The 22,500-nt window shown below is 43.1% G+C and overlaps 2 protein-coding genes across 2 annotated transcripts in view; both read right to left on the reverse strand.

Moving 5' to 3' along the window:
• Positions 1-5,906, reverse strand: part of LOC310798231 (SH3 and cysteine-rich domain-containing protein 3-like) — an 11,292-nt gene extending 5,386 nt beyond the window's left edge. Inside the window, exons 1-9 of the mRNA XM_083660715.1 lie at positions 5,803-5,906; positions 5,136-5,231; positions 4,615-4,693; positions 2,703-2,856; positions 2,511-2,608; positions 2,282-2,363; positions 1,382-1,479; positions 931-994; positions 681-730 (exon numbers count right to left, since the gene is read on the reverse strand). Of these exons, the coding sequence (XP_083516841.1) occupies positions 681-730; positions 931-994; positions 1,382-1,479; positions 2,282-2,363; positions 2,511-2,608; positions 2,703-2,856; positions 4,615-4,693; positions 5,136-5,152 (642 nt within the window). The 5' untranslated portion in view covers positions 5,153-5,231; positions 5,803-5,906. The remainder of the gene's footprint in view (positions 1-680; positions 731-930; positions 995-1,381; positions 1,480-2,281; positions 2,364-2,510; positions 2,609-2,702; positions 2,857-4,614; positions 4,694-5,135; positions 5,232-5,802) is intronic.
• A 2,282-nt stretch (positions 5,907-8,188) lies between these two features.
• r3hdm2 (R3H domain containing 2) overlaps positions 8,189-22,500 on the reverse strand; it is a gene marked incomplete at both ends in the record, with an annotated part of 48,386 nt that continues 34,074 nt past the window's right edge. The window contains 8 exons of the mRNA XM_083660759.1: positions 8,189-8,517; positions 10,730-10,814; positions 11,989-12,083; positions 13,446-13,593; positions 14,374-14,543; positions 16,642-16,742; positions 17,930-18,069; positions 18,412-18,569. Of these exons, the coding sequence (XP_083516885.1) occupies positions 8,189-8,517; positions 10,730-10,814; positions 11,989-12,083; positions 13,446-13,593; positions 14,374-14,543; positions 16,642-16,742; positions 17,930-18,069; positions 18,412-18,569 (1,226 nt within the window). The remainder of the gene's footprint in view (positions 8,518-10,729; positions 10,815-11,988; positions 12,084-13,445; positions 13,594-14,373; positions 14,544-16,641; positions 16,743-17,929; positions 18,070-18,411; positions 18,570-22,500) is intronic.

The raw sequence follows: 22,500 nt of genomic DNA on the forward strand, positions 1-22,500 counted from the left end.
ACTAACTCAAATTAATAACTCATTAACTCAAATCAACTCTCAATAACTGTCAAACTAGATGAATGACTTCAAAACCGTTTATAGTTTGAGAGTTGATTTGAGTTAATGAGTTATTAATTTGAGTTAGTGTGGACCAGTGATGTCACTGGTCCACACTTTAACACTCAATAACTGTCAAATTAAATGACAGACTTCAAAACCGTTTACAGTTTTCTGATATACTACTGATGTTCTAATGATACAAAGCTGGTTGAAAATGGGCGGAGTGTTCCTTTAAGTACAGTAAATATCAGATACAATACTTTAAGACTTTTACTCAAGTAGTATTCTAATAGGTGACTTTTAACTTCTACCAAAGCCATTTTCTGGTAAGATATCTAAGGTTCTACTCAAGTGTGGCTTTCAGGTACTTAATTCACCACTGATCATCATCATCATTCATAACTGTCTTCAATCATGCTATTGCTATCTCCACTGTTGTTAGCCCATCACAATCATTACTATGGCCATCATCATTGTCACTGGCATCATTTTCATAATTCTCACAGTCATTAAAATAAATATGATCATTACTCTCATCATATTTAAAATAATAATGATCATCGTCGTCGTTGTCGTCGTCGTCATCGTCATCATCATCCTCCTCATTCATTGTCATCTTCATCTACACATTCTCTGACCTTGTCATCAGCCGGAGCTTTGTCTCCCTTCTTGTCTCCCTCTGTGTTTGCTTAGTACAGAACACAACAAAAAGTACGACAAGCAAACAAAGAAAAAATATATATTAATTTGCCCAGTGGATAAAACTGAAAGCCAACATATTTCTAGTCACTAGAATGCTGACTATTTAGCATGGATTTTCTGCTGTGGAAAATACAGATATGGAGAGAAAAACTCAGAAACAAAGTGATTCACATGATCTCAGCTCACCTCCTTCACCTCCTCCCTCCTCCTGTTTGGGCTGGGACTCATCTTCTTCCATCATCATCATCATCTGGACCATTCAGGAATTTGCAGTCAATGAACAATCCATTTGCCACATGTAATAATATACTAATATAATATAATATTAATAACTGTAATACACTTTATATAGAACTTAGTTAAAGACACAAGAGACTGCATCGGGTCTTGTAGGGAGAACAATGCAAATGCTGCATGAGGTCTTAAAGGGTTAAGCGGCTCTGTATTGGAGCATCATTTAAAAGTCTATTAACCCATTGATACCTGATGCAGTATTTGTGTGTGTATCCCTTTAAGCCCGCATTAACGCGGTTCGCGGTCTTAAAGGGATACGCACACAAATGAGGGATATACACGCAAATGCTGCATCAGGTATCAATGGGTTAATATCGGTGCTCTGAAAGCTTTCACAACTCACGTTCTTCTTGTCTTCTGATCCTTTCTTGCGCTCCTTGTTAGCCATGATCACACCGATGCGCAGCGTCTCAAACACAGGGTCAGTGCGGTTTGACTGTGCTGCCAAGAAAACGTCATCAATAAACAACCAGAGATCAACACAGAGTCAAGAGCAGTTAAGTGAAATGTTCCCCATCGCTACATTTGAGCTTTGCTAACCGAAAGTGTTTTTTTGTTGAGTTTTCCTTAACCCATTGATACCTCATGCAGCATTTGTGTGTATATCCCTCATTTGTGTGCGTATCCCTTTAAGACCGCGAACCGCGTTAACGCGGTTCGCGGTCTTAAAGGGATACACACACAAATGCTGCATCAGGTATCAACGGGTTAATATACTGTACATGTACAAGTGGAAAAACTCAAAAGGAAAATGTAGCTTTCTATTATTCCTATAATCTTGGAAGGCTCGTTTTAGATTTGGCTAAATGAATAGCTCAAGAATAGAACAAGGCAGCCAGCCAAGTCATCTGTAATGGCAATTATGGCATCAAGGAGAACTTCCAATACCTACTCCATTACCAATCAAGAGTAACTGTCCTGAGATGGATTTTTAGGGAATATTCTCTGGTTCAGAGCGGTTAGCCCACCCCATCCATGAATTATAGCTCATCCCAAGTCATCCTTTCAATACACTGTCAGTGGAGCAGCGATACAAGCTAACAGTCTTCTGTAAATCCTCCTTTGATTGACTTGAGAGAAAATGTGGACCATAGAGTTCATACGAACAGTCAAACAAATAAAATTGAATTGAGTGAGCCCCAGGAAACGTAGTCTAGAGAGAATTCCATCATAGTAATGAATTAATAATTTGCTTTCAGGGTGAATTTTCTCTTTACGCAGCATGTGTGGAAGTTGGACTCACAAAAGGGCAGCAGCTGTGAGACTGTGGCATTCTGCTGACTGCTGTAGAGAGGAGAGCTGTAGGCCCTTCTGAAGCCTGGAGGCTGTAGGAGAGAAGGAAACAAGAGAGGAGAGGAGAGGAGAGAAGGAAACAAGAGAGGAGAGGAGAGTTCAGACAAAAGGTATGCTCGGCAGTACACAGTAGTATTGAATTAAAGCTCAAGCACTGTGGACTATGGAAGGAAGCTTACAATTTTCCCAAAACATCTCTGGAACTCCACATAGGACTGACACTGGTGGTGGATGTTGGTTTTGCAGTTCTTACATCGCAAAGCAAACTTATTGTTGACTGAAGAGAGAATGAGCAAAATGTAAGACAAATATGACAGCACTCTTCTTCTATGGTGCAGGACAGAGAACAGGAGACAAGAAGAAGGACCTACGGACGATCATGCGCGCGCAGACGTCACAAAACTTTGGTTTCTTGCAGTAGTGGTCCTTGAACTTGTGAGGTTTGTCGTTGACTGGTTTTATTGGTTCGGGAGGCGCTTCGTCTTTCTCCTCCTCTTCGACCTCCTCATCATAGATGAAATAGACCTGGATATGGATGCAGGGATTAGGAATGCATGTTCAAAATCAATATCGAGGATAACCATGAGTTGTGTCTCCTGTCAGAAGACAAAACACAAGCAGGCCTACCTAAGTTGAGTAAGCGGTTTGACTTCAAATACTGGTCTTAGATCAGATATTCTGACTGTTAAAATCTAAACATTTTAATTGGGTGTGGTAGTAGACAGGTGCCAACAAAGCTGTAAGATATTATGAAGCCCTGGTACTATATAGTAGGAGTCAAGCAAGCCGAAGCCTAAACCAACTAACTAAACAAACCTCAAAGACTCAGTCTCAGGACTGATAGCAACTCCACTGGATGGTTCTCTTTTGCTTGTTCTTCATTCAACCACAACAGTATCCCCGTGTCTCTGCACTGTCCCTCCCACTTCATGCCATTTTATTTTCTATTAGAAAATCTTCTATTAATACTGAATCACCCTGGGGTGTGTGAGTCATGCGGAGTCTGCCTGTCTGCTCTGTTTCCAGGGCTGCGCTGAACACAGATCCACGCATCATGTGTTCAACAAACTGATGAAGGGCGGCACAAACATGCCATTATTGAAATTAGCTTATTTTGGGAACATTTCCATTTCAGCTAAAAATGCGTAGAGACACTGTACACATTTTGAGAAAGGGGTTATAGATGCTACAGATAGATTTTTGGACACACACACACACACCACAGGTGGGGTTGATTGAAAGGGCTTAGAGCTTAAAATAGCCTTCAACGGGGACCGACAGAATTCCCTGCTGCACGTAATAAAGAGTCTGAACATTGCTCCTCCTAAATATACTACAGTACAGTACATAGCCATAGCGTTCACACACACACACACACACACACACACACACACACACACACACACACACACACACACACACACACACACAAACACACACACACACACGCACACGCACACGCACACGCACACGCACACACACACACACACACACACACACACACACACACACACACACACACACACACACACACACACACACACACACAGGCCTCCATCAGTGGCAGGATTAGGAGGGGGCGGGGCCCGGTGATACCCTACAATAGCTGACTAACACCACGGGGACAGTTGACACATTACAGGACCATCAATCTGCAGCTCCGTTCAGCTCTCCGTATTAAGCCGCTATGGGGGCCAATATGGCCGTCCTCCGGCAAGCCTCCACAAATCAAGAAACGTCAATAACATAATATACATAATATAATATTGAAGTGTGCCTTTATTACTTTTTCAAACTAGTAATAATGTATTACAATTCTGAAGTGTGCCTTTATTACTACTCTCAAACTAGTGATGATGTTGTAATTATCCACTACTGCCTGATGTGAACCAAAGTGCCCTTCTGGGACATGTATTAAACTGATTGATTGATTGATTGATTGATTGATTGATTACAGGCAATGCCACGTCTATCACATCTTTCAAAAGACTGCAAATGTCGAGCGAGGCTCAAAAGACGGATTTGTTAAATGATTGGATTTATATTAGCAGGGTGTGAGACAGTGTGTCTACTTCATTGATTCTTCATCAATACAACCACTTATCCCCCCCCCAAAAAAAGCCTTAAAGTAGGCTCTGCCTTTGATCACAAATAGAGATGATCATTACTATTGCCATTGACAGAGCTTTACCTGGCTTTGTGACGTCAGTTGTCTGGCTATATCTGGCTAATAAATACCGCCTGGATGTAAGCGGTGGATACTGTGTACATAATATCTCTCACCGTGTTGTCCTCTTCTTTCACCACATTATCAGGCAGAGGTGGGTTGTCATGAATATCCAGCGAGTCCTTGTCATCCAATCTGTCATCGAAAGGTCAAATGTTGACAAATTATGACCGATATTTCCTCATGCTCAGCTAGGCCTCTCAGCCACTTGCATTGCCCATTATACTCGTACTGTAAGTGGACCATGTGGGCTCCTTTCTTTCTGCCCTCCTAAGCATTAATATGCAATGTAAACTTTAGTGCATATCTTTTTCATACAAGGCCCTTCAATTATTTCCAGCAGTGCTTTGTTTGTTCCAAAAGGTTATTTTGGGGTCTTGGGAGATTCTTCAAACCCCTAATCTCATGGAAATCCCCCTCCCACACAGGCAGCATTACCCGCCCCTAGGCTCTAGGCCAGTGTAGAAATCAGGGAAAACTCAACTCGTATACATTTATGGGGACAATCCAGGCAAGTTGAGTGAATTCCTGCTCCCATCTTCAGTAAAAAAGAAAAGAAAAAAAAGACCGGACTCACGAGTCATAATTAGCCATGGTGTTTGCAGGGTCAGTCAGGGTTCAAATAGCTACCAACTACCTCCAGGTAGTTGGCACTTTGGGCCAGTAGAGGGCACTGTAAACAAAAAGAACACCCGGCATCACAGCTATCTCTGCTACATACCATACTGGGACTCCCCACAAACGTGTGCAACTAAATCCATATAAGTGTCTTATATGGTAAAGGCAAACTTCTTGGCATCCAGTCACAATCAACAATCAACAAATTCCATTTCATACATCAGATTTGTCTACAAATTGACAGGTAAGCATGCGTGCACACTTATTCACCCTAATAGCATTTACATTATCAGTGTGCTGTGACAATAAGATGCGATTAATTTCAAGATGCGTGAGGCCTATTCTGGGGCAGAAACCTGACCCCAGCCAAGTTAAAACAGGAACAGTCACAACCTGGCAAAAGATATGGCTGAAGCATCTACAGAGGGTATCCCCCTTCTCATCTCATGTTGCTCCACACGCAAAAATACATCTCCCAGTACATGCACAAGAAAACGTTCAACAATCTACCGCTAAACGAGTACTTGGGAGGTATTAGTAAGCAGCTAAGAATGATCAGAGCAAGCTGGTCAGATTATTTTTTAGATGAGTACCCATGCATGCCTATCGCTCTAATATAAACCAACCGTGGAAGTTGAATGCAGGTCTTCACTGAGTGAGGGGTTCCTCACACAACTGTTGCCGTCAGGAGGGGTCCTACAGACTCTTTGTTTGGTCCTTCACATGGTCAACTTTCCAAATGAGGCGTCAACAGGTGGGACATTGGGATGAGTAATGCCAGCAGTCCAGCCCCAGCCTCTGCACTGTGTCCATGTGACTGCTTGTGTGCGTTCCATATGACTGCTTGGGACAGCTGAGCGCTTTAAAAGCTGACAAGCTCCCCCGACCCAGCGGAGTGGTAAAAATGACAGGGCCCTGTTTCAGGTTCCGCACTCGGGTAATGAGAGTTATATGTTACTGCATCATAGCATACGTGACTGCCTATTGGTCGTTCTAGTGTTAACACACTTGCAGACTACTTGTGGTCGACTTTACTTTTTGACAATTGCCCTGTTTTAGGATTTGACAAAAACGAACCACCAGAGGACACCAAATAAACTTGCACTAATGAGATGCAGTGAAGGCGTGGAAAGCACCCTAAACACAAGTAAACAAGATTAATCCCTTTCAATAAAACAAACAACAAAAATTGTTTGGTGAGAGTTAAAACAAACTCATCTACATCAGATGTTCCGTTAAGATCACCATTGAAATGTGGTATTCAAACTTGACTCACACACTTTGTTTGCCCGGGGGCCTGTCAGTAAATCTGATGCAATACTTCCATCCAGTAACTTAAAGCGCTTACTGTCAAATCACTTCACCCCCACCAAATGATACAGAGTCTTATCTCGGACGGTAAACTGGCGTGACAAATTAAATCAACACTTGGAAATGTTTCAATGTTGTGCCATAAACATCCAATGGGTTTAAAAAGAGCACTGTGTGTGAAATTGGATTTGACCGTCGTCATGTTTGTTCTGCCTCTAGTGTGACGATCTACCGATGTTTTTTGGAAATGGGCAATTAACTCAATAACACCTCCTATGTACAGTATGTGTGTAGCTATTTTATATAACCAAACGTCCACAATCTGCTTCAATGAATCCAACGACAAACCACATGACACCGAGGATGTTTTGATAGATTTTTTTCTTGACTTTTATATTTTTAAAAACAAACAAAAAAATAACAGATTAAATAAAATTTACAGTAGACATATGCAATCATTGTGCACTTAAACTACTTCTTCTGATACGTTCTGCACAGCTGTCAACGGAAGAAGAAGAAGAAAAAACAACTCAAACGATAGAGGGGTGGAGGAGGGGGGGGGGGGGTCAGGTCAGTGGTGGGAGAGAGAGAGGAGGGGACAGAAGAAGAGCGGTAGAGGGCAGTAACAGAAGAAGAGAGGTAGAGGGCAGTAAGGAGGCAACGAATGGAGAGATGTGGGGAAGGAGAAGAGAGGGTTGTAAAGGATAAAGGGCCTAAAACTTATCCACTGGGGGGAGAGAGGGGAGAGAAGAAGAAAAAAATCACTGAATATATATAGATTTCTTTTATTCCTTACATCACTTATATAAATATATCGAACCGAAAAAAAAAAAAAAAAAAAAAAGAACAATACTCTGAGAAAAAACAGCGCAATACAGAAACCCACAACAGCAGCAGTAAGGCAAACAGAAAGCGAGAGAGGAGTGAGAGTGTGCATGAGAGGGACAGAGCCGAGAAGATAAGAGGCAGCATGAGACGTGGCAACGAGAGAGAGAGAGAGAGAGAGAGAGGGGGCGGGGCGAAAGGCAGAGAGCGCGCGCAACTGTGCGTATGAAAGATTATAAATATGTGATTAAAGAGAGGACAGAGAGAGAGAGAAAGTAGAGACGGAAAAAAGGAGGAAAAAGAGGAAGGCTGGAGAGCGGAGGGACGGGGAAGGGAAGTTTTGTCCAGTGTGTTCTGTGTGGTGTGCTACAGTGACCCTGTTGCCTGCGTTGGTGTGCGAGATGTGTGTGTGTCTGTGTGGGAGGGTGTGTGTACTGCATGCATTTGTGTGTTTGTCTGTGTGTGTGTCTGTGTGTAATGCATGCGTGTGTGTGTGTGTGTGTGCGTGTGTGTGCGTGTGTGTGTGTGGAATTGCACGTATACTGGCAGCACACATTCCACGGCAACAGTGAAACACATGCTCACGTGTCTTATGTGCTTCTTCTGGTATATAAATATAAAACAAAACAAAAACAAAGAATAACAACAAACAAAATCATATTTGCAAACAAACACCAGCCACCTCACGATTCACACCTTCTTCCCTTTTATGCTTGATTTGACACACCTTGATCATCGTCCAGGGTTGATCATCGTCCACCCCCCCCCCCCCCCCAAACAGAGCAGTCCACCTCAGTCCTCCTTTTTCCACCGCTCGACCAGGAGTCTCTCTTTCTTTCTTTCTGTCTTTCTTTCCTCCCCTTCTCTCTCTTCCTTTCACTGAGAACTGGCCCTCTCCAGCACGCGCAGGTCATAGTTCTTTTTGGTGGCCCTCAGTTTGAAGAGGCAGGCCCCGCTGTTGTTGAGTTTGAAGGAAGCACTCTGTGCAGCCATGGTGCTGGGGAACACTGCCACCACTGTGTAGAGGTGGGCGGGGTCGTGGCCCCCTGCGCCGGGGCAGGGGCCGCAGCCTCCCCGCCCTCCCTGGGGGTCCTTCAGCCACTGGATCTTGGCACCGCACATCGACAGCTGGTTGAAGAGCTTCTCCGCTTCGGGGCGCGAGATGCCCTCCGGCAGGTCCGTCACCTCCAGAACTCGACTGACCACTGGGTCGAGGAGAAACGGGGGGAGAATCAGAAGCCAGAGGTGAGATGTAGTAGAGCAGGCTCGATTGCTCAAACTGTATTTTTCACTTCTCTCTACGCGAGCTGGACTCTGTTTGTTCATGCAAAATGATTTTTGCAACGCATAGTGCTTAGTGGAATTACAATATGCTTATTTTAGGATGCACAGAGCACTACATGAGGGAAATACAGTGTGCGCTCCTACACCAGACCCTTGGTGGCTTAGTGGTTAGGCTGGGTGTGCATGAATTAAATATTCTGTTTGGCCATTCTCTTGGTTACAACTACTTTTAATGTTAATAGTTTCACTTGCTCCCATCAGACCACACCCATCCACCTGAACAACTTGAAAACAATAGCGTTAGAGCTGGGTGAAGATTATTACTTTTGTATCGATATATATATATGACGATATGGCTCACATATGCAAAATCTCGTTATATCCAGTTCAACTGAATGGCAATGTTAGGTGTAATGTCAAACAAAATAGAAATATTCAAATAATATTCCCTAAGAAAAATGTTCATACCTCATTTTTGTTGAGTAAAGTGAGTAAAATTTGCTTGTTCTCATCTATTTAGACAGCAGAATTGTATGCCACGAATCACGATATCCCAAAATCACTATATCATCGCGATATGATTCCACTGAGACCATAAATGATCATATTGAATTATCGCCCAGCCCTAGTTAGTGCACTTGATAATTAAGAGCAAAGCGGCTTGGGGAATTAGAATCAGGTTGAATTTGAGTGTTTATAGCTAAAACTGCAGAAAAACACAATCATGTCCTAACACTAGTAGAGGATGTTACACCCATCTGTATCTTAAACACAGAAAAAACTTCCGACACACTCTCATCACTTGGACTCACTTTATCCAAACAACGTTCCAGTCATTAGATCATCAGCAGAGAAGCATGAAGTTTTATTTTTTCCTACTGTACATGTCACTAATGTCGCGTTCAAGACACGGAGTTCTGAAATTTCAACTCTAGATTTCCGACTTGTGACATTATTGTGTTCATGGCGCCGTTTCAAACTCGGGGGTAAAAACAAAACAAAACCTACATAGCTAGCTAATTGCATTGGTAAAATACCTTTTGAATTCAACATATTGCTACCAGAGCTAAATAGAAACACATATTGCATGATTACACCTCAAATTATGTCAACAAACACTTTGACGACGTCAACTCTGACAAACTGGAGATCTGAAATGATACCCGAATTTCCCACCTCGACAACCGTTCAATCCATTTTCTACAAGTCGATGCTCATTGTTTTCCTGATTTCCTGAGGTGTCTTGAATGCCATATAAGAGACTGCAGGTATGAAAGAGCTTTGTATCTTTTGCTGTGTATGTCTAATGTTTAATTGTATGTTTAATTAGGTACCGTAAATTCCGGACTATAAGCCGCACCGGTGTATAAGCCGCAACTGCAAAGTTGACTATTTTTTTCTTATATAAGCCGCACCGGACTATAAGCCGCGGGTGTTTTAATGGTATTTTTTTTTATTGTGTTTTAATGTTTAATTACCATATGTAAGGGTTCATGCACAGAGGGGATTGTCGGGAAAGAGATGGCTGTTTGAGGAAGCTCCCATTTATTAACATTTCAACAAAACAACATAACACAACACCACCTGTGTTGTTTTTTACAGTGCACACAGTGTCATACAGTGTCATACAGTGTGGTGAAAAGAGGGCAAGAGAGGAAATTAAAACTTATTATAGTTATATAGGATTTATAGTTAGAAAGAGTGCTAAAAAAGAGAGTTTTTTTTTTTTTTTTTTTTTTTAAATCCATAGATAAGCCGCACCGTTATATAAGCCGCAGGGGCCAAAAAAGCCCAAAAAACGGGAAAAAAGGTGCGGCTTATAGTCCGGAATTTACGGTATATGCTATTTGCACCTGTACGTCAAATACGTCGAATCTAAAATGTTTAAGTACGTCTAAAGTATGCACATGACATGTGCACCTATGTGCAGTGAATATGCCACTGTCTCTGACTTGTCTTATCACTCTACTGCCTTATTGCTTGTTGTGTCTCTTGTTGTTTTTGCACTCATATGCCCTGTTATATTTGTACTATGTTGTAAACGGAGTCCACAGCACAAGAATTTCACACGTGATACTTGTACCACGGAGTGACAATAAAAATCTTGAATCTTGAAGCATATCTGTATCTTACCAACGTCAGTGGTGCCGAGATCCGTTGATGCAGATTTGAGGGTTTGTTTTTTCCCTCGTGCCCCATGTTTCATTACTCCTTGGCCCTTTAATACAAGAAAACAGATCATGTGACTGATTATTAACATGCAACAATACAGACGGACAGTAGATGGCGCTATAAGCAGTCAGTAGGAGGCGGAGGAGTCGTGTGGTAACTGGAGATGCAGACAATCGCAACGCACAGGAGAAGTGGGGTAGGCTGCAGCAGAGGATAGAATCATGACCAGACATCAGTCAGTATTTCCCTCCAATTGATTGGTTGAAAAAATAAACCTATTTTCTCATAACTACACAAAAATGTGCTGAGATGAAAAGATTTTAAATACATTTTAACAGCCCCACATTCTGTGAGGAAAAAGGTGCACAGACATTAATGTTTGGGTTGCAGCTACACATTTAATATCCTGTAATCCTGCAAGTGTGGTGGAAATGAATGTTAACTATACAGAATTTTAATTAAGCTAGTCTAGAAATGCAGGGGCGCCCCAGTGGCTCACCGAGTACCATAAGACTCGGTCCTTCCTGCAGCAACCCCGGGTTCGAGTCCGGCCCGCGCTCCTTGGCTGCATGTCCTTCCCACTTTCAGTGAAGTTCTGTTCAGTTCAGTTTATAGCCCCTTAACACACAAGCATGTCTCAATGGGCTTTATATATATTTGTTTCTGGCAACACCAACCTGTTTCTCCACGGACATTGGCCGTCTAAAGTGAGTGGCTTGACAGACAAGACTTGTTCCTAGACGGGCACAGAGCCCGCCAAACATCCCCCTGGCACATTCTAGTTGCGATGGAGGAGTTCTGCACCGTGACCTAACGACGCCATTTTTTTTGCGAGATGATGGATATCCATTTATCATGCTTCCGTTGGAAAGCCGCGTATGTCATTACCACAGCAACCCATGCAGATAGGTTGGTGATGTCTGAACACACAAATCCAATCAGACTTCAGACGTCTTAAAAGTTCCAATTTGAACCAAATTTCCAAAATGCAGGAAGGCAGAGGCAGAGTAGGGCGGGTCCTTCCCCTGCCAGCTGCATTTTGGAAATCGGTGGTGGGGTGTGTGAGAGAGAATGCATGAATGTGCGGATGCATGTGTGTACGTGGTCGCAGCTATTGCGGAGTCACGCTTGTTTTTAGGTAGAAGGGCTAAGTTGGGAGGGGATCCAGGGCTACTGACCTGATGGGAGCTGTAGCTGAGAGGGGATCCAGGGCTACTGACCTGATGGGAGCTGTAGGAGGACTGGGTGTGCATGAGGGGAGGAGGACACAGGCTATACTGGAGAGGCTGGCCCAGCAGAGAGTAGCGTCCATCACCTAAACAACATACACCACAAGTTCAAAGTGAAAAAAAAGTTGAATCCTGAAATACTGAATTTAGTATTATAATGTTCCAGCAGAGAACAGTTGGGACCTTTTTACCAAACTAACACAACAATAAGCAATAAAACAGGAGATGGAGATCAAAATTAATTTGCAATATTGTAAAACCGGAAGAATTAATGTATCTCAATGGGGGGTCACTTCTCCTTGCTAAATGTGGCTGCCACACAAGAGGTTTAAGGATGAAGCTTGATATGGAAAAGAGTCCATGATATCTACACATGGACTTGGGAGTAGAGTTACATGGAGGCCGGCACCTGCAAAGCAACCAACGCCATCCAGATTTGGGTCAAAGGGTTTGAACTTGACTCACGATTTTGGCTGTTTTTGTCTTGTGAAGATGGTGTGATGAAGGCTTGCATCATGGTGGTACTGTATTACGTGGATGGTGGACTGATGAAAGTCTCTGTTTGTACGTGCGCTCATGCATCGCTAAGTGTGTGTGTGTATTTGGCAGGTAAAGGTAATGTGACTGTGACTGTGAGTATAGGTCAGAGGATTGGGGCCAGGGGACAGCATGCGTAGCCGTGTGGTAGGTCAAAGGATTGCGGGCAGGGGACAGCATGTGTAGAGTTTGTTGAGTTTGTTGAGTCTGCTGCGGTGAGGTGGTCACGGCCCTTTAGTTTGGGGCCAACAGCAGCGTGGAAGTGGGTGAAAGGGCCCACAGAGTCGGAGCAGGGGTTCAAAACACTGCAACAGCTTGAAAGGCAGTGGGGGGTGTATTTGCACGAGGATGTCAGACCAGGAGTTAAGTCATTTTTAGAGCAAGGCCACTTTGGTCTTTGATAAATACAAACATATTGGGGCATCGCGGCCAAAATGTAGGACACGGAGGCCAAAACCAATGGTTATTAAAATCATTTTTTTCGAACATTTTTCCTCAACAAAATAAATCTCCTAATATATAAATCAGTGGTACGCAACCTTGCTCTACTCAGGAGCCACACTGACCAAAAACAATTCTTTGCAAGAGCCACAATCCCCCCCAAAAGTCCCTTTCTTCCCCTTATTTTTTTATTATTATTTGTAGCTTGCTAAACTTGCTAGCACGTTGAAAAACACATCTACCTCCGCAACAGATTTCAACGCGGTTTGCGACCATTGGAATCAGCGAGACTCGTTCTTGTCGGTTAAGCTCAATGGCTAAACTCAGAGACGTATTGAGCCCATAGTTGCTTACGCACGTAGCCTAGTGTTACTAAACCTGCACCGCTTACTTCAACATCTGGGTGTGATTTTTTCCAACAGTCTAGCTAAACTGTAACTGTATCCAATTCCAGGTGAGAAGCCTGTTACCTTGCGCTGGTCCTCCGGGCCGGGGAAAGACCTGGGAGATGAGGGGTAATGGTCCCAGGCCTGCACAGACGCTGCTGACGCTGCCGGAGGGAGACGGCGTGGGAGACTGCGTGGGGGAGGCCAGGGGGCTGCTCAGCTGGGTACCGGCCTGGACAGGAAGCGTACCATTTGATACATTGATTAAGTGCATACTCCAGTCCACTTCAACTCAAAGGGTCATACATATCTGCTGTGTGTGTGTGTGTGTGTGTGTGTGTGTGTGTGTGTGTGTGTGTGTGTGTGTGTGTGTGTGTGTGTGTGTGTGTATTAGGGGTGTCAAAAATAATCGATTATAAGATGCATCGCAATGCGGACGTGCACGATTCTGCATCGATTCACAAATGTCAAAAATCGATTATTAAAAAAAGAAAAAGAAAAAGAAATGAATACTCAAATAAAATATAATGGAAGTACATGCAGTTGTTTATTTTAATTATGGATCATAATACAATGCAATTCCAAATGCACTTTTATTTTAAAAGTAGCCACACAGTGAGAAAAAAGAAAGTGAGAAAAAATAAATCATGTATTGGGGAAAAAAAGTGATGCATCGATTTAAGATGCATCGAGATGCATTGTTAATCGTAATCGAATCGTAGCCCTCTGAATCGTAATCAAATCGAATCGTGAGGCCAGTGAAGATTGACAGCCCTAGTGTGTATGTGTGTGTGTGTGTGTGTGTGTGTGTGTGTATGTCTCTTCTATCTTGCTCCACCAGCAACAGCAAGGTCATGATCGGCCCAGGATTTTTTTGTTTTCTTTTTTCAAAGAGTTCCCCTTTGCCTATTAATGGGTTGTTGCCAATATTAACCCAGACGGGTTTTTGGATGGGACCTTGTGTGTGTGTGTGTTTGTGTGTGTGCATGTGCGCGCATGTGTGTGTGTGTACCTGTGGAGCGTTGTCAGGTTTGTAGAGGTCTCCTGGCTTGCTGGGCCTCTGCTCTATGCTGTAGTACTTGCATGGGTTCCACTGGACCAGAGGAGGATTCTGGGAAGGCTGTGGTCCATTGGGGACGCTGAGCTGCATGACCATCACCCCAGGCCCGGGGGGCGCTACCCCTGAAAAGACACACACACACACACACACACAAATCGTTAAAAGGGGCATTCAGTAATTTAGGATGTTTATCGATTTCTAGTCACCTTATGTTCAGACGAGGGGGTGGGCCAAATTCTTCCGGGTCGTGTTAACACTTCCGGTGGTCACGGTGCGAAATATGAAAGAACGTCATGAAGAAGAGAGTTGTTTTTGTAGCGGACAGTGCAGGGGGTAAAACAAAGAACGTAGCCTACTACTTTGAGCTCGGTACACAGCAAGCAAGCGGAGTATCCACTGTTAGCCAGGTCAGATAACGTTATCGTCGACAATGACGAGCGCTTTCTTGTAAAACATACCTGGACTCCAACAAAGAAAGCTTCAGATAGTTTTCTCTGCTCCGAGCGCAGCTCGAGCCATTTACGTCTATAAGACCCGCAGAGGTTAATGTAATTCCCTGGAATGCAAGACTTAACGAGCCAGTTACATGGCGTTGCATTCTTAGACATTGCCGTTTGCTTTTATTTGGTATGTTACATACAATTGGCTAAATTATTCGTTAATTCAGAGTTAGATGATATTGGAGCAGCCAGTCATTTTTTTTTGCCGGAAGTCGTCACACGTCCACACAACCGGGTCAAATGGGCATGGCTACATAAGGTGAATAGGCCACCACAAAATTGCAACAACACTGCCAGGTGAGGTACACTACTGTGTATGCAAGTATGTATATGATATACATACATATGTATATACAAAAGTAAACATACTGTATTAATGCAGTATGGTGTACTGTAGTGATGTTATGTGCTTGTGATAGGTCTATATAAATAAACATGGCTAGACTAGGTCTGACTGGCACAGGTTACGTTGACCTGTAATTGCCACAAATAATGTCACATTTTGACAAGAGAATAAATAAGCTAGCTAATTAAAACAGAGAGACCCAACACATCTAGTGAAGAGAGGACATTAAGGTTTTCTTCTACTACTACTACTACTACTACTACTACTACTACTACTACTACTACATCACAATGCAAAACTGAACACTACTGTAGATTAGGGCTGTGAATCTTCACTGGCCTCACGATTCAATTACGATTCATGTGTCAACGATTCGATTCGATTCGATTCGACGATGCATCTCGATACAGCTCAAAGTATTGCAGCTCCAAGTATCAAATCCTCAATTTTCTGTATTATTACTGCACATGGCTACTTTTTCATTAATTAATACAAGCAATCAGATCAATATCAAGTCCCTTTTTTACTTAGAAAGTGCTTTAAAATCTGAATGTCGACAGAAATTTAAACATAAACGATTCAACGATTCATCTGTCGACGATTCGATTCGATCCACATGTCCGCATCTCGATGCATCGATTATACGATTACTTTTGACACCCCTGCTGTAGATTGGTGATAGTTTTAAGCTCGCCACCTGTTTTGTCTTCCAACAACATAACAGCTTAAAGGAGAACTATATTTTAACCCATCATATAGGGTCATCTGTAAATAGGTAGTTGACGACCAAATAGTACCAATGTTTCACACCTGAGCACACGGCAAAAAACTGCTTTTGAGGTTTTCCACGTTTTCTCTAAACATTACCTTTTCTAAGGATGATGATTTTGAGGTTTCACAAGTGCACCCTGTCGCCATCTGTCTAACCTTTTCTCTGTAAACCTTTCACCTATTTTCTGCCATGAGTCAATGCACTGACACTGACACAGCACGGGATTTGATAGCTTAGTGTTTACATTGGCATAGGGCATTTATACAGTACAGCTGTCCAGTCTGAACACTTATACAATAGATCTGTCCAGTCTGAACACTTATACAATACATCTGTCCAGTCTGAACACTTATACAATACATCTGTCCAGTCTGAACACTTATGATTGGGTTGGGCTTTACTTTGTTCGAGGGGATGAAGTCCTGATGAGGTTTATATTTTGCCTTTATTATGCCCTTCATTATGCCTATAAATAAAATTAAAAAAATAATAATGAATGGAATATTGTTAGTCAAAAAAGATAATTCTTAGGTGGGCCATCATTCAGTTCAATTGCCAGGTGATGCTCGAGCACGACACCACCTCAGGCCACCAAGTCTCACCTGAATATTGCTGCTGCAACTGCTGAGGGTTGCAGGGGGACGGTGACTGTGTGATCTGATACTGCTCAGAGCTGGGGGGCTGCAGGTAACCTACTGATGGACTGGAGAGACAGAAAGATGCACACCGTTGAGAGAAACAGACAAGGAATTCAGCGAACACACACTTGCGGAAGGAAATTAATATACCAGGTAGTCTCTCTCACACACACACACACACACACACACACACACACACACACACACACACACACACACACACAGAGTTTCAATGTTTGGCAGCCATTTGTAAACATATCACAGCCATACACGGCTACGCTCTGCTGAGCTTAAATTACAATGTTAATGGTTTCCTTCAGCAGGCAAGTTAGCAAGAAGAATGCGGATGCACTCAAAGAAAACCCAAATACAGGAAGATAAAACATTTAAGGCATTATTGACTCCCCTGGCGACAATCTATACAACGTTTAGCAACTTCATTTGCAATATGCCAGCAGGTTCCACCATTTACAGCTTGTTCATGCGGACGACAATGACATCACAGCACAGTTAACGTAGCGAGAACAGCTTACAGTAATTGATATGTGGAAAGACTCCCACAAACAATGAACTGGCTGCTATTTAGACAGTTTCCACCATGCAACAACGTCTACAGATATAACTTGTCACATTAATGACAACATACTGTGCATTGTTCTGTACATCTTATAGACACCGTGCCTAATGTTTATGTACTATGCATATTGCTTTATAAATTCAGACAAACATTCACTGAATTCACAATGTTAGTCTATGTTGATTATCAATGGAGTGACTGAAAGATATGGGTATGGCATAGTTTATTTTATTTTGACTATTGTAAAAAAAAAAAAAAAAGAGTCAAGGATTACCCAATAAAGTCAGACTTATTTGCATCGTGGTCCTTGATTGTAAAAATACGAGTGAAGGGTGAATGGCACTATAAATTAACGTGAACATTTAAAAGAGGCATTTAAATTGCAGTTATCTTATCTCAATCTGGGAACCCAGAGTCTATCAGTCTGATGACAATGTCATTGGTTACAGCGATTTATTATTATTAGCCGAAATGTCATCTGGACCTACAATCGATCAGCTCCAACTCCATTCTCGTGTCAATTGGACTTGTAAACAATAACCGCGGCGCACGGAAGCGCAAGTCTCGGTCTTGACATCCACTAGACAGAGGAAACCCTAAAAATATCGTCCGTGTGTCAACGCTAACACACTGAGCCACCGGTGGCTCAATAGAGTGGCCACACTGTTGACGTACCTTGTGCTGTTCTGCTGTGTGGGGGTGATGACACTGTAGTAGACAGGCATGGGGCCCTGGACAGACTGGCTGACTGGCACCATCACCTGCTGCTGGTACTGCTGCTGCACCACCTGCTGAGGCTCGTTCCCCACTGGCACCTGATGAGGGGAACGGGTGGAGCAAAAATGACGCTCTAGTTGCAATAAATTAAAAAATAAGAGCTGATGATATCTGACTGCTGCCAAGGACAACAGGTACAAGTCTAAGACCAATGGGGGAGGTTATACTGCAAAGCATGTTTGTTGAGCTACAAAACCCAATGGTACGTTTATCATGGATTCTATGATGTCAGCATGAGAGACAACTAAATTGCAGTGAGTGTGAAATTGCTTTCATTGGGAAGTACACTGTATAATTGATCTGGGAGAATTTAGCCATGTGTAACTCAAGTGTCAGGGGAGCTGCTGCTTTATTTATCCTTCACTACTAAAGTCCTGTACCTGATATGAGGGCATCTGTGGGTATTGGACCATCATGCTCTGCATCGGTCCTCCCATGCCCGCCCTCTGGGAGTTGAGCAGAGCAGGATTTTGGGGCTGCTGCACCCCGATCATGCCCTGGTAGCTAGGCTGCTGGCTGGGCATCATGGTCTGGAGTCCTGACGGGACGAGAGACGACAGTGGGAAAAGAGTTAAGCGTAATTTATACTTATTAGAAAGTGTCGCTCAGCACATGGTCGCAGACGAAAAATAAAGTGTCGCTCGTGTTGCTGCATTTATGCTTCTCTCCTCGGCTCAACGGTCACGTGACGCTATAGACAGAGGGAGGCAGAGAATTAGTGCAGACAGCCAAGAGAGGGTACGCCGTCAGTGAACCCACGTCGGAGGCAAGATGTAACTGCAGCCGCATATAACGACACACAACTCACCTCCTCTCTCTCTGAGAAGTTGGTCACGGTGTTCTTTGTGATTTTCACGAAGTCATACATCAAGGACAGGCTGATACAAATAGCGGGGAGTGGGACACGTTCATTAATTTAATTTCAGCAAAACTAAAACAAGGAAGTCAAGCGCGTGCCCGTCTATATAGCCAATCACACTTGCGCGACATTATGTGACGTAGTCAGCGACACTAGAAATTTCACTAGGTAGCAGACACCTCTCGCCGACACTTTAAAGTGTCGACTCAAGTCCTCATTTCTGTCGGCGACCGTTTCAAAAGTGTCGGCGGGCAGACGAAGCATAAATTGGGCTTTAGGCTAGGGTAGGAGAGGAAGAGGAGGGTACATTAGAGGAGAAAAGGGGAGGAAGGAGGAGGTGGAAGAGGGGAAATCACGGTAGCTGGGATGTTGGCTTGGAGGAGAAACATCCTGTACAAGAGGAAGACTATGGTAGCGTCGTGTGGCAGAGATGAATTGCATAGTTGTGTCCTGATGAAGGCCTGGCAGCATGAACATGGGCTGGGTCCAGAGTCTCCACCCCGAGAAAGAAATCCACGCGTGAAGCGAAGTACAAGATCAACTGCAGAAAGGTGCCAACAGCTCAAAAAATGATTTCTGCGGACACGACCCCCCAATTCAATTGTTGCAGGTTTCAAAACGGCAATGTCGTAGAAATGACATTTATCTAAAAAGAATCATTTGTTCCTAAACTAGTTTTCTATAAACACTGCCCAAATTAAAATAACATTATAGTCCCAAATATTATGTAACATAGAATTTGTAGTCCTTGTTCATCAGCTAATATTAAAACTACTGAGGTGGTGGATGATAGTTTAGTTTTATGTATAGCATAGCTTAGCTTTGCACAACATTTTCATAAGAATAGCAGTTTTAGTGCTGTTCTAGGCACACAATCTTCAGTGCCTACAGCCCAGGTGGGCTATCTCGTCGAAAGGGCCTTTCTGTGTGGAGTTTGCATGTTCTCCCCGGGCCCGTACCCCCCAGGGGGTTCCTCCGTACATAACCCCCCACTAAAAAAAACATGCAGAAGATCGTCATCCGACCAGTGACGACAACATCTGAAGTTGGTCCAATGATGGTCCCCGGGCGCTGGAAAGAAAAAAGCGACCACTGCTCCTGGCCTGCCCCCTGGAGGAAAGGACAAGCCTGGATGGGTCAAATGCAGAGGACATATTTCACCGGCCAGCGTCAGCATGAGTGTGTGTTGTGGCCGCATGCATGTGATGTAGTGTTCGTGTGACAATAAAGACGGGCTTCTGTCTGAAATCGTGTATTTTTTCTTTTTTCAAAAGCAATGCTTCCATAAGACATCTGATATTCAGACACCAAATTGCCTTCACATCAATTGCTATGTTTAATCATCGACAATTTGTAGAATTGAGCTGGAAGAATGCCAGTATAAATCTTCGAACATCATGTTTCAGACAAATTGCAGAGCAGTCATGTACTGATTCGAGGTTTCACTGACCGCACGGCCAATCATTACCCAAGGAGAGTTGGCAGGCATTCAATTGAGGCAGAGTCCATTCAGCTGGTCAACAATGTCTCTCTGTCAGTTACTGTATAAACACACACAGTCAACCTTAACCGGGGTCCCTGATGAAAAGGGGGCTGAAGGATAACGCTGACATGGTTTTCCAAGTAGAAAGGAAAGTCTATTTTGGTCCAAGCATATTTGACTTGGCAGAAAAAGTTATTTAAAATCCACCTTTCACCCGGTAAACTTAAGACAGGATGATTCAGCAGTTTATTTGCCTAGGTACAATTTCATACAATTGTAAAATATACTGGATTGTAAAAAATTAAATAAAAATAAAAGAATTAAGTGGGGGGGGGGTGTGCTCTTAAGAATGGTAGAATACATCACAATTAGGGATGTCCGATATTATCGGCCTACCGATATTATCGGCCGATATTAGCATAAAAAATCGATATCGGAAAATATCGGTATCGGTTTTCATGCCGATTTTTTTTTTTTTTTTTTTTTTTTTTTTTTAATACAGGGGGAGAGCAATGCTCTCTTTTTCAGGAGTGCCCTGTTCACATTCACACACACATTCATACCTGGAAGCTGACCAGTACAACCACAGTCTGATCTGTTGGCCACTGAGCAGCTCCACTGGAGCGGTTGGGGTTAAGGGCCTTGCTCAAGGGCACCTCAGTGGTGGTAATGAGGGAGGGGCAAGCGCTGCCTTTTCACTTTCCCCACCCAGATTTATCCTGCCAGTCCCGGGGATTGAACCGACGACCTTCTGGTCACAAGCTCGCTTCTCTAACACTTACAACTTTAACACAACATGCATATTATATATTAAACTATTCAGCTACATTAAGCTACATTATGTAACTTGTTACGTGAAATTTTGGTGGAAAAAAAGCCCGGTTATATCGGTATCGGTTGATATCGGTTGATATCGGTATCGGAAATTAAGAGTTGGACATTATCGGATATCGGTAAAAAAGCCAATATCGAACATCCCTAATCACAATATTAGATCTAAAAGAAAGTTTTACATTGCACGATACAAAATGACAACTAACCGTGCCATCATCCCGTTATATACATTTCCCAATGTATGGCTTATAAATTGACATTTCATTTGAATTCGGCAAAAAGTAACCCCCATGCTGGATGAGCATATGACTAACACACTATGCTAGAAGCTCTGCAGTATTGATACTGTAGCTGTAGCACATTGCTTTGACATTTTGCTTTCAAAGTAAATTTGGTCACTTGGGCATGCGACCAATTGAGGCAAAGTTTGAACCAAGGGAGTTGTTCAATCAGCTACGTGCAGATTGCCACTGGCTCGGTGGGTAGGGGAGGGGAGGGAGGGGTCCAGCGTGTCCCTGTATTCCTTCAAACTGCTTTTGTGTCTGTACAAATTCATAAAACCTGAGAAGTCACTTTGACCAACACTGCTTTAAGAAATGACATGACACCCCCAAAACGCTGTAATCTATGATCGTTTTTCTTATCAAAGCCAACATCAGTCCCTGTGCCATTCATTGCATTTCATAATGGTGATGCGTATCCTTATCCTTATTATTCTCTTCTCTCTAAATGTGTTTTCAAGTGTGCGTGTGTGTGTGTGTGTGTGTGCGTGTGTGTGTGTGTGTGTGTGTGTGTGTGTGTGTCAATATACTGTACAGTATGTACTGATGGGTGACAAATGATAGGAAAAACCTGTACAAGCCTGAATGCTCGCGTGGTTTGGGTCAACTTGTCCCCTTAGAGGGAAAAGGCCAGTGCAACTCAATACAAAGCTGTTCACAGTGATCACCTGTATCTCATGATGAAACATTTCTTCATCCTGTTGGGAGTGGTCTCTTCCACGTTGCCCCCATCCATAGAGACACTGCATGAAATAGGCCACGCCCATCACGGGGGGAAATCGCTCCGTTCACTCCCATAGACGAGCATCATTTTCCTTGAATTAAACATAGCTAAAAGCTATGTTTTTGTTTTATGTGTGGTGGGCTGTGCACACAACAAATGTAAAAAATAACCAATTAAAAGTTTTTTTGTACCCCCGAGCAAAACAAGGAAGCCGTTGAGAAGAAAAATGTGGATCTAGCTGTCAATGAAGTAAGTTGGAGTGTTCATCTTCCGTATATAAGATCTTTG

The sequence above is a fragment of the Poromitra crassiceps genome (assembly GCF_964638095.1).
Source record: "Poromitra crassiceps genome assembly, chromosome: 25".
NCBI classification, from domain to species: domain Eukaryota; kingdom Metazoa; phylum Chordata; class Actinopteri; order Beryciformes; family Melamphaidae; genus Poromitra; species Poromitra crassiceps.